The 12516-nt window shown below is 40.1% G+C and overlaps 1 protein-coding gene across 13 annotated transcripts in view; it reads left to right on the top strand.

Moving 5' to 3' along the window:
- The window catches only part of ERC1 (ELKS/RAB6-interacting/CAST family member 1), a 394434-nt gene that overhangs the window by 112324 nt on the left and 269594 nt on the right, over window positions 1–12516 (top strand). For all 13 annotated transcript variants that reach the window (XM_027093429.1, XM_027093433.1, XM_027093428.1 and 10 more), the window contains one exon: window positions 9011–9178. In XM_027093429.1, coding sequence (XP_026949230.1) covers window positions 9011–9178 — 168 coding nt within the window. The remainder of the gene's footprint in view (window positions 1–9010; window positions 9179–12516) is intronic.

Here is a 12516-nt window from a genome sequence, read left to right as displayed (position 1 = left end):
ATTTTTGTGATCAGAGGTAAAAGGCCAAAACAGCAATGTAGCCATTTTTCTGTTCATGTCCATTGGTAGAGAAAGTCTTGTGGAGGAAAAACCTTCTGATTTTGTTGAAGTTGGCATAACCTGTTTGCCACAGACCTTGGTGCTTGGCAAGCTGGTTAGATGCTGTGCCTCCAGCTCAGTTGATGTGAATAAACAAAGTCTTATTCCTCCTGCCAAGAATGGTGTTAGGGTGATGACTGTGTGTCCTACTAGTCTCTGAGGGGTTTTCCTGAATACGTTTTTTGTGGTTTGCAAAATACGGACCTCACACAAAATTATACTCTGAATTTAGTTCACACCAAACCAAAAGATCAGTGTAGAATTCAGAGCAGTTAATCTAGTAGTAGCAAAGTGGTTTTTGTGGTCATTTTTATCTCAGATCTCCAGACCAGCCCATTTAAATTCTGCATTGCATGAAAAAGCAGACCAAGAAAAAGTGTACACAGATGATATGAGTTGAAAAGATCACTTAGTAGGGCTTCCCTGGTGGCACAGTGGTTAAGAATCCGCCTGCCAATACAGGGGACATGGGTTCGAGCCCTGGTCCGGGAAGATCCCACATGCCGCGGAGCAACTAAGCCCATGGGCCACAATTACTGAGCCTGCGCTCTAGAGCCCACGAGCCACAAGTACTGAAGCCCACGCACCTAGAGCCCGAGCTGCACAACGAAGAGTAGCCCCCGCTTGACGCGACTAGAAAAAGCCGCACAGCAACAAAGACCCGATGCAGCCAAAAATAAATAATAAATAAATTTATAAAAAAAAAGAAAAGATCACTTAGTAATTAGGCTGTGGGCTTGGGTAGTTTCTGTGGCTAATATCTGTGATATGAAATATTTTTAATGTCAACACCTGCATTTCCCACTGCAATAACACCAAAGGTTTGTATGTTTATAACAAGAGTTTTTATTCTTTACCTTTTTCAGTCATCAATTCTTGTGGGTCTCATACCTGGCATTCCCTCAAATCGGCATGCGGGTATTTATGAGTGGTTGGTGCAGGCCCATTTCCAGGTCACTTAGCAGAGTCAGGGATCTAACGTAAAAGTGCAGCTGGGGCACCTGGGTACTTTTGGTAAGGAAGCAACAAATATGAGGCCTCACAGTTATCCTGAGACATTGGTCCCATCAGAATGAGCAACATTTAGAAGCGATGAGGGACGCTTTCCTGCTGTATTCTGATTCCTGACCCACAGATGGAAAGCCTTTCATTTTTCTGAAATTAATGCTGAGAAGAACTGAGAGACAAGGCAGTTCAGGCTTATCTACAGGTTTAAATGTCTGGGCTTTTGACTTCTGCAATAAGAATTTAATAGTGTATTTCAGGGGTATTGGGTAAAATGTTTTTAAGGTGAGTTGCTTTGTTTTTTTTGCTTGTGGTTATTAGAATATATAGAATACATATTAGAGGTGGAATATATAGTATACAGAATACAAATTAGAATGTAGGAATTAGGTAGAAATGACTTGGCATGAGATTTATTTATTTTTAGATTTCTGGCATGTGTACTGTCTAAGACTTTGACCTCTTTAACTGTGCAGCGGGTCAGAGGGTTCAAGGAGCTCCCTCTTGACTTGCCCTGACTGATGGATGCCCTGTAATGGGTTCACTAATAGGAACCACATCTGTTACTGTCAGATGGGACTAGGAGCCATGTAGGCGGGCTGGAGCTGAGCCTCAACAAACGCCAGGTGGATAAGGGTTAGTGAGTTCTTCTGGCATCTCGACAGCCTGGTCGTTGAATTTCCTATTCACAAGCATCTTCACTCTGTGGTGGCAGCTCTCTTCTCCCTGTTGAATAAATATTCAGTCTGTTCTGACATTTCCCTTCTGGACCTTTTTTCCTTCTTTGCGTAGTGGAGTGTTTCTGATTTTAATAGGTAGATGAAGGAAAACTGGGGGTAACTTAAGGAATTTTGTCACCTTGCACTTTAGAAAGGACCACTGGAGAACTCAGTGGTGATCATGTATTCCATCTTTGTTCTGCATTGGATTTTGATTCTTGCTCTGAGCTCTCTAGTGCTGACTTCAGGCACCAGAACTGGAAATTTGTAACGTAACATCTTTTGGATTCTCTGGGCTTGGCTTACTGTAGTTCTACTGTTTGTCAGTAAAACACTTTTTTTTTTTTTGTCACTGCTGAATAATCTTTTCTTTTTCCTCATCTTTGAGGAAAAATTTAAGTAGGTTGGCTATCTTTACACATGTCAAGTTTCCATTTCATATACTATTCATGGGAAGAACTCATTTAGATCTTCTTCAGTTGCTCTCATTAGCCGTTTGTAATTTTCAGCATACAGAGCCTATACATGCTTTGTTAGATTTATACCTAGGTATTTAATTTTTTTGGAGTGATTGTAAATGGTCATACATTTTGAAAATTGAAGTTCAGTATTGCATCATATTTAATTTTGACCAGTTGACAAAATATCAACATTTTAAAAAGCTAGTGTAGGGACTTCCCTGGTGGCGCAGTGGTTAAGAATCCGCCTGCCGATACAGGGGACACGGGTTCGATCCCTGGTCCAGGAAGATCCCACATGCCATGGAGCAACAAAGTCCGTGCACCACAACTACTGAGCCTGCGCTCTAGAGCTCGCGAGCCACAGCTCCTGAGCCTGTGTGCCAAAACTGCTGAATCCCGTGCGCCTGGAGCTCATGCTCTGCAACAAGAGAAGCCACTACAATGAAAAGCCCGCACACTGCAACAAAGAGTAGCCCCTGCTCACTGTAACTATAGAAAGCCCATGCACAACAGTGAAGACCCAACACAGCCAAAAATAAAAATAAATAAAATAAAATAAATTAAAAAATTAAAAAGCTAGTATAAATATGCCTCTATTTTCCTTAGTAGTATTTTTACTAAGAACCATTTCAGGCACTTAAAATATACGTAAAATACTAAAACATTTTAATATGGTAAATGACGTGTAGGAGTTTTTAATTTTAACGTAGTTGGCCTTACCAGTATTTTTTCTTTATGATGTATCCTTTCTGGGTCTTAAAAAAAAAAAAAAAAATCCTTCCATGCTGCCCTGTCTTAAAAGATACTTAAAAAGTATCTTTCTTTCTAAAAGTTTTAAAGATTTGCGTTTTATATATAAAGCTTTGATTCATCGAGAATTCATTTTTGTGTATGATGTGAGTCAGGGTTCTTCCCTCCTCCCTCAGCATGGGTAGCCAGTTGTCTAAAAACAGTTTATCGGATACTCTGTCCTTTCCTCACTGGTTACAGTGTCACCTCTGTTTATACGTGTATGGGTCACTACATGGTGTGAGTGTGTGTGTCTGGGCTCGCATTTCTGTGGCAAACGTCTGTTGGTTTATTCCTGTTCTAATACCGTGCTTTCTAATTTTGCTTACTTTAAAAAATCAAATTTATTGACATCCAATAAACTGCATATATTCAAAATGTACAATTTGGTAAGTTCTGACACACACCTCTGAAACCAATGGCACAGTCAAGATAAAGAACACTGTCCCCAGAGTTTTCTTGTACCTCTTTGTAACCCCTTTCTTCTGCCTCTCCCTGATATTCTTCACTCCTGCCCACTTCCTCCCTCATATCCAGGCAACCCTTGGTCTGCTTTCTGTTACTGAAATTAGTTTGCATTTTGTAGAATTTTACATATATGAAATCTTACAGAATTAGTGGTTAAGAGCTTAGGATCTGAAGACAGACCATTTAATCTTAAATCCATGCTCTATCACTTATTTTTAGCTTTGAGATCTTCGGTCTGCTTTCTTCTCAAAGTACCAGTTTTGCCGGTTACCATGGGAAATTGAAATTTTCCACAGGGAAAATACAAGGGAAGGAAATACGATGCTTGAGAATGGAATTCTGAGGACTTTTGATATACTGTGTATGTGGTTGGCAAGCATACGCATGACCACGTGCAGGAAGGTTCAGAAGTCTGAGGGTAGAATGAAGAAAACCGTTTAATACAGAAGTAACGGTTTGTAAAAATAAACATGACTGGAAAAAAAAAGATGATGTGAGGCTGTATTTGAAATGATTGTTCAGGCTGGGAGAAAAACAAAACCAGAATGGAGGTGAATAACAAAAAGTTAGGGATGATAGATCAGAGGTTATACTTTGGACAAAGAGTAGATTTAGTAGGCATAGAAGAAAGGAAAGAACCGTGTTTCAGAAATAAGATTTTCAGAGTTTGAAAGTTCTTAGGTGGACCTTTCCAGAACGTAATAAGGTTTACCCTGTATCATTAATTAAAGTAGAATAGAGGAAAATTAGAGGTGCAAGAATGTTTATTGAGGGGGCAGTGGAACTTGTGCTGACGAAGTATAAATGGGACCTGAAAAGACGGCTTCCCCAATTTCTGGCTTGGTGAGACTGGTGGCATTGAAGTGGTTGAGAGAAATACAGTTTAGCAGAATGAAATGTTGTTTATTTACATGTTTTTCCTCTCCAGCATGGTCCAACGTAATTTGTAAGTACATGATGGCTTATCTATATCAGTCTCAAATGAGACTGGTCTCCTAGGAAATTTTCCACAATACTTAGTGAGCAGTAAGTGCCACTGAACATACAGTACTGGTTCTCAGATACCTTATTGTTTTGATATAATATAGTTTCAATATGTTATTGATGTAATAATACAGTTATGATATAATGTAATAATAATATTTCCTGATGCTTTGGTATTCTCTCTGTGAGTCATTACCCATATTACCTATTTTTTAAATTAATTAATTAATTAATTGTTGGGCTGCGTTGGGTCTTTGTTGCTGCACGTGGGCTTTCTCTAGTTGTGGCGAGCGGGGGCTACTTTGTTGTGGTGCACAGGCTTCTTATTGCAGTGGCTTCTTGTTGCGGACCACGGGCTCTAGGCACACAGGCTTCAGTAGTTGTGGCACACAGGCTCAGTAGCTGTGGCTTGCAGGCTCTAGAGCGCAGGCTCAGTAGTTGTGGCACACGGGCTTAGTTGCTCTGCGGCATGTGGGAATTTCCTGGACCAGGGCTCGAGCCCATGTCCCCTGCATTGGCAGGCGGATTCTTAACCACTGTGCCACCAGGGAAGTCTGACCTATTTTTTCTTTGTGGGTTATTCTACATTCAGACAGGAAAAATAATATAGTACAAGTTCAAGATTAAAGATATTTTGTAGAAACATACTTGTTATCTTAGATGTGCGCTGTCAGTGTGGTAGCCACCAGCCACACGTGGCTGTTGAGCACTTGAAACATGGCAAGTCCAAATTGAGATGTGACACAAGTGTCAATTACAGTATGCATTGGGCTTTGAAGACTTAGTACAAAACAAATGTAAAATAGCTTATTAATAGTTTTTTATATAGACTATAGGTTTGAAATGACAATAATGTGTATATATATTAGATTAAGTAAAATATATTATTAAAATTAATATTACCTCTTCCTTTATCACTTTTTAATATGGCTGCTAGAAAATTAAAAATTTCACAAGTGGCTTGCATGTATGACTCATGTTATATTTTTGTTGAACAGAAAGAAACCCACCTCCCTGTTTTTCTGTAATCAAATGTGTAACTATTTGCTGAATTGTAAATCCTTAGTGGGAAAGCAAAAAAACAAAAGAATTTGGTGTGTGAGTATGTTTAATGAAATTTGCTGTGAATAGATTTTAAAATAAGTACAAAATGCCAATGGCATTCTTTATAGAACTAGAATAATTCTAAAGTTTGTATGGAAACGCAGAAGGCCCTAAATAGCCAAACAGTCTTGAGAGAAGAACAAAGCTGGAGGTATCATGCTGCCTGATTTCAAACTATATTATAAAGCCATAGTAATCAAAACAGTATGGTACTGGCACAAAAATGGATACTTGGATCAATGGCATATAATAGAGAGCCCAGAAACGCATCCACATTTCTATGGGCAATTAATCTATGACAAAGGGCCAAGAATATACAGTGGGGAAAAGACAGCTTCTTCAACAAACGGTGTTGGGAAAACTGGGCGGCTACATGAAAAATAATGAAACTGGACTGCTCTCTCACACCATGCACAAAAACAAGTTCAAAATGGATTAAAAGGACTTTCTTGGTGGCACAGTGGTTAAGAATCCACCTGCCAATGCAGGGGACACGGGTTTGAGCCTTGGTCCAGGAAGATCCCACATGCCACAGAGCAGCTAAGCCTGTGTACCACAACTACTGAGCCTGCGCTCTAGAGCCCACGTGCCACAACTGCTGAAGCCTGTGTGCCTAGAGTGCGTGCTCCACGACGAGAGAAACTACCACAATAAGAAACCCGCACACCACAACAAAGAGTAGCCCTCGCTCGCCGCAACTAGAGAAAGCCCACGTGCAGCAACGAAGACCCAACGCAGTCAAAAATAAATAAATTAATTAAAAAAAATAACTGAAAAACCAAAATGGATTAAAGACTTAAATGTGAGACCTGAAACCATAAAACTTCTAGAAGAAAATATAGGCAGTACCCTCTTCAACATCGGTCTTAGTAATTTTCTTTGGATATGTCTCCTCAGGCAAGGGAAGCAGGCAAAACTAAACAAGTGGGACCACATCAAACTACAAAGTTTTTGCATAGCAAAGGAAACTATTAACAAACAAAAAGACCACCTACTGAATTGGAGAAGATATTTGCAGATAATATATTCAGTAAGCGGTTAACATCCAGAATATACAAAGAACTCATATAGTTCAACATAAAAAAAAAACAACTTGATTAAAGAATGTGCAGAGGATCTGAGTAGACATTTTTCCAAAGAAGACACACAGATGGCCAACAGGCACATGAAAAGATGCTCAACATCACTAATCATCAGGGAAATGCAAATCAAAACTACAATGAGATATCACTTCACACCTGTCAGAGTGGCTATTATCCAAAAGACCACAAATAACAAGTGTTGGTGAGTCTGTGGTCTGTGGAGAGAAGGGAATCCTTGTGCACTGTTGGTAGGAATGTGAGTTGGTGGAGCCACTATGGAAAACAGTATGGAGATTCCTCAAAAAATTAAAAGTAGAACTGCTGTATGATCCAGCAGTTCACTCTGGGGTATTTATCTGAAGAAAACAAAAACACTAATTATAAGAGATACATACACCCCTATGTTCATTACGGCATGAATGAACCAAGGTATGCAAGCAACCTAAGTGTCCATCAGTGGATGAATGGATAAAGAAGGTGTTGTCTGTGTCTGTGTATATTATTATTCAGCCATGAGAAAGAAGGAAATCCTGCTGTTTGTGACAACATGGATGGGCCTTGAGGACATTGTGCTAAGTGAAGTAAGCCAGACAGAGAAAGCCAAATACTGTGTGATTTCGCATATATGTGGGATCTAAAAAAGCAAATGAACAAACATAGCAAAACTGAAACAGAATTATAGATATAGAGAACAGGTAGTTGCCAGAGGAGAGGAGGATGGGGAGAGGAAAGAAATAGGTGAGGGAGATTAAGAGGGACAGACTTACAGTTACAAAATAAATGAGTCAAGGGGATGGAATGTACAGTGTGGGGAATACAGTCAGTAACTGTGGAATATTATTGTGTGGTGACATATTGTAATGGACTTCTTGAGGTGTATAGTAACATCAACTTACACTGCTGTGTTTCAGGAAGTAACATAGGGCTGTAGGTCAGTTATACTTGAAAAACAAACAGACAGACTCAGAACAAGAGACCAGATATGTGGTTACCAGAGGTGAGGAATCAGGGGAGGGAAGATTGGATGAAGACAGTCAAAAGGTACAAACGTCCAGATATCAGGTAAATAAGTACTAGGGGGCTTCCCTGGTGGCGCAGTGGTTGAGAGTCCGCCTGCCGATGCAGGGGACACGGGTTCGTGCCCCGGTCCGGGAGGATCCCGCGTGCCGCGGAGCGGCCGGGCCCGTGAGCCGTGGCCGCTGAGCCTGCACATCCGGAGCCTGTGCTCCACGACGACGGGAGAGGCCACAGCAGCGAGAGGCCCGCATACCGCGCACACACACACACACACACACACACACACACACACACACACACACACACAAGTACTAGGGGTGCGGTGCACAACAGAGTAAAGATAATAAGCACGGCTGTGTGTTGTATGTGAAAGTCATTAAGGGAGAAAATCCTAAGAGTTCTCGTCATGAGGAAAAGGTTGTTTCTATTTCTTTAATTTTGTATCTGTATGAGACAATGGATGTTCACAAAACTTACTGTGATAATCACTTCATGATGCATGGAAGTCAAATAATTATGCTGTACACTTTAAACTTACACAGTGCTGTATGTCAGTTATATCTCAAAACTGGAAGAAAAAATAAGTACTTATATTAGATTTCTGATTATTTTAAAGTTATATCTAATGGATGGTATTAAACTTTGGTGATAAAGGTACCTGGATACCAAGCTTTAGCTGACTAGTCTTGACATCTGAAAGTAGACCTTGCTTTGCCTTACAGATCTCTAAGTGCATTATGGGATTGTCAGCTGCAGCTAGATTGTATTCTCTGATACAGCAGGTGTCATGTTTGGTGACACTTACGGTTTTCTTTCTAATTTTGGATTTTCTAAAGTAGTGTAACATCACTTGGGAACTTGTTAGAAATACTGATTCTTGAGCCCCAACCCTTCCAAATTAGAAACTTGTGGCTTGGCCTGGCATTCTGTTTAAATCCTCCATGTGATTCTAAAATTTGAGAAACACAATAGATTATACCACTTTTATAGAAGTAGCAAAGCTCAACCCCTTCATATAAATTCTCCAATTTTGTCCCCTTTATTCAGATCTATTTATTTTGATTACACCTTAAGTTAACGGATGTAAATTTTATTTTATTATGGAAGTGCTCACAAAATTTTAGGGTTTCATTTCTAAATAGTCACAGTTGTATTTAGAGTGGTATTTTATTTGATTCTAATGAAAGTTTACTATAAAAGTATCATTTAGGCAACTGTACTCATCTGTTTGGAAGGAATTACGTTCCTTTTCAATTAATCATTTGTAAAAATGTTATATTAGGTGGATGCTCTGCGGTTGCGTTTGGAAGAGAAGGAAACCATGCTGAATAAGAAGACAAAACAAATCCAGGACATGGCTGAGGAGAAGGGGACACAAGCTGGAGAGATCCATGACCTCAAGGACATGCTGGATGTGAAGGAGCGGAAAGTTAATGTCCTTCAGAAGAAGGTGAGGTGCAGGTGTTCTGAGCCCAGGGCCCCGCATCAGACCCACGTCCTCATTCCTACCACTGAGTTGTACCTAAGTGCTGTCAAGAGTTTCTCTCTCATTCCTCTGTTTATATTTTTGCAGGTCGTAATTGAAACCATTGCTGCAGGAGGTAGATTGTGAAAAACTGTTCTGTATGTTCAGTTTTTAAACTTTCGAAGTAAACACTGTTTGGTATCTTCAGTAGTATTTTCCATGCTGCTGTCTCTGAAGAGTGCCTTGTGAATTGCCAGAGTATTTGCATGGGCATTCTTCTGCCTCTCCGAATCTTCTGTCTCGTACGGCAGCTGTAGGGCCATGAATTAGTGTAGCATGTGGGCCGGGATTCTTGCAAGACTGCAATTTTGAATAGAAACACATGCTACTATAATGACATCTAATCTACAAATGTCAAGGAAAGGAAGACTTTCTTTCCTATTTTACCTTAATCATAACTGGAAAGAGGCTAACACTGTAATAAGTAAGGAAAGTACTAATAATTGTCTTCCCCTCCCCCTTCTAGCTGAATTAAAGGGTACCTTTGAGGTAATAGTTATAGTAGACACTGGTATTTATTGTTCTTCTCCACTGAGGGGATAGATCAGAAATATTTGACATTGTCCCAGTTTATTTTTAACCTCTAACAATAGCCCAGGAATAAAACTCTCTTTGCTAAACCTCAAATTCAGCTTTTCTTTTGTGTACAGAGGACCATGTTCAATAGTTGTCCTCTATTAATTTGGTTTTCATTTGCTTTCAATGAGTAAACATAAAAATTTGATCACTCTAGATAAGTGACTGTAGTATCTTGTTAGTGGATGCTACTTTGTTTTACATTTTTATACATATGTTCTTCTCACCTTACCCCCCACTGCTCACTTCCCCTTACCGGTTTCTTGTATACACTTCCAGGCACAGTTTACATATACACAGGCAGATACGTGTTCTGTTTTTTTCTGTTTACCTCTTTCTGTGTTCTTCCATGAACATTTTATGCACAATCCACATAAAGCAAAAATGTTTCTCTAAACACAGATGTTACCATTCCTTTATTTCCCTTTGCTTTCCTTTTTTTCCCATTAATGTATTTTGAAACTTCTTCCGGGGCTTCTTCATTGTTACCAACAGCACTGTGCGGATGTGCTATGGTTTATTACAAGGTTTCCACTGGTGGACAGTCTGCTTAAAGTTTCTGCTGTTATGTAAAATGACGCTGCATTTTAAAAATGGGCATGTTTGGTTTATTCATAGGTGAAGTATATTTCTAGGTAAATTACTTAAAGTAGCATTGCTGGGTGAAAGGATGTGCGTTCGTATGTTGGTGGATTTTGCCAAGTCACAAGTACATTGGTTAGAACCCAGAGGTGGTTTGAAAGTAATGCACATCTTATTTTTAACTAGATAAACATTAAAAAAAGTTTTTCATAACTGTGAACAGGGGTTTGAAGTTAGAAATAACACCTCATCATCCTGGAATAATCATAGTTTGTAAAAATAGTGTGGCAGCACTTACGTTAGCCCCTTTATATCTGTAATCTTGTTTAATCCTTGCAACTTTCTGCTAGTGGATTTTAGATCTTGATTGCTCTGTTATAATCAGTGGCTAAATTTTTAGGCCATGACACATAATAAGAAATATATTTTACATTAATCTGTATCAACGTATGGTATACATGCTTAGAGATACAGCTAAAACAGAATTTTCACAAAATATACTCTGAACTATCTTCTCCCATTTCTTAAAGGAAATAGAAAAGTGTTAGTCCCAATCCATTAAGTTATTTCAGTACTCACTAATAAAACACTTTTACAACTTGGTATCCGTTCTCGCATGCTCCCCTTTCCTGCCCCCAAAACAAAAACAAGCCCCAAACCAACAAAGTCCCAGACATATTACATAATAAGGGAGGTTCAAATTTGTACAAATCTGTTTAGCTGAAAAAGTGGTAGCTTCAGGTTTTGTCACAAGGTTGGTCTTATTCCAAAATGCAGCTTTTCCCATGACAACAACTTCCCTGTTGGGAGGATTAGACAGTAGTATGTGTTTAAGCTTTGTGACACTACAGGACATCATATAAATATAACATGTATTATGCTTTGTCTAGTCTCTTTGCCTTTCGCTGTGGAAGGCCAGTGGAGTAGGCTCTAGAGGGCCGGTAATTGTGCTCTTTTTAGTACACTAGCTGCCTCACTAATTTGTCATGTTATAGACTTTGATTTGTCTTAAAACAGTTATCAAATAGGTAGCACAGTTACTTTCAAAACTGGTTTAGATTATTACTGCTTCTTTTAAGATAATGCCTCTAGAACTGTCATTTTCAGTGCTTAGAGCCTTTATGTTCTGCCTGCTTATTTTGTTGTAGAAGTTACTGTACTAACATCATTAGACTCAATGTTCGTGATGTGTTTCCTGGACCATTGTTTGCTGATAAAATAGAAATAACTTTAATTTTTGGATCCACATAAAATAAACAAAAAGACACAGTAAGTTTAGAGGCAGTTAAAGGTTCTCAAGAGAGCTATAATTATTTGTATTACGGCTTTCGTTTCTTGAGGTGCAGACATCCTCATGCTCCAGGATTCTATGAGCAAAAGCTTGATTTTCAGGTGGTTGACAGAGGGGAGCTGGCTGAGTGCGAGACTGGGGGTTGAGGGAGTAGAGTGAACTCTGATGAGCTGGGCTGTGGTGATATGGTGGCTTCAGGAGGCCGTGTGAAAGGTGATGAGCCACACGGACAGGATGTAGAAGGCACCATCTGTGGAGTAGATCATGTAGGAGATCTGGGAGAAGAGCGACAGGATGGAGGTGAAATGGCCCAGACGATGGTGACTGTGGAGGCCGCGTATCTGGCGTTTGTGTACTACAGGATGTTGGTGATGGCCAGTACCCGTCCACAGCAGTGATGCAGAGATGCACACAGCACGTGATTCCAAAGGACAGCCAGATGTCACATAGGATGTGGCCAAAGTTCCAGGTGTGGGTGATGGTATATGTGATGCAGATGGCTATGACCAAGATGAAAGCCAAGAAGATTGGTCTTGGCCAGGGAGCCAGTGAGATAGTTGGTTGGCATGTGGAGCTTCCTGGTAAGGAAGACAGTGAGAAGCACAAAGGCTTTGGTGAAGACTTTGGTCCATGTGATGATGGAAAGGACCTCAGCAAGAGAGATCTTGAGTTCCTAGAAGGTCCCAGATCCCAAGCCTCTGGGGTTTCTGCAGCATTCAGGGTCTCTTAGAGGCCCCCAGGAAGAGGCCTTCTGCTGACGGGTTTGGAGGGGGCATTCTAGGTGGCTCTCTCCGCACTCATAGCTCCTTCTTCC

Source organism: Aethalodelphis obliquidens, unplaced genomic scaffold (assembly GCF_003676395.1).
Source record: "Aethalodelphis obliquidens isolate GAN/ISIS:26980383/991018 unplaced genomic scaffold, ASM367639v1 scaffold83, whole genome shotgun sequence".
Taxonomy (NCBI): Eukaryota; Metazoa; Chordata; class Mammalia; order Artiodactyla; family Delphinidae; genus Aethalodelphis; species Aethalodelphis obliquidens.
The sequence above is the reverse complement of the archived record's forward strand: the minus strand, read 5'-3'. Positions and strand labels throughout refer to the sequence as shown.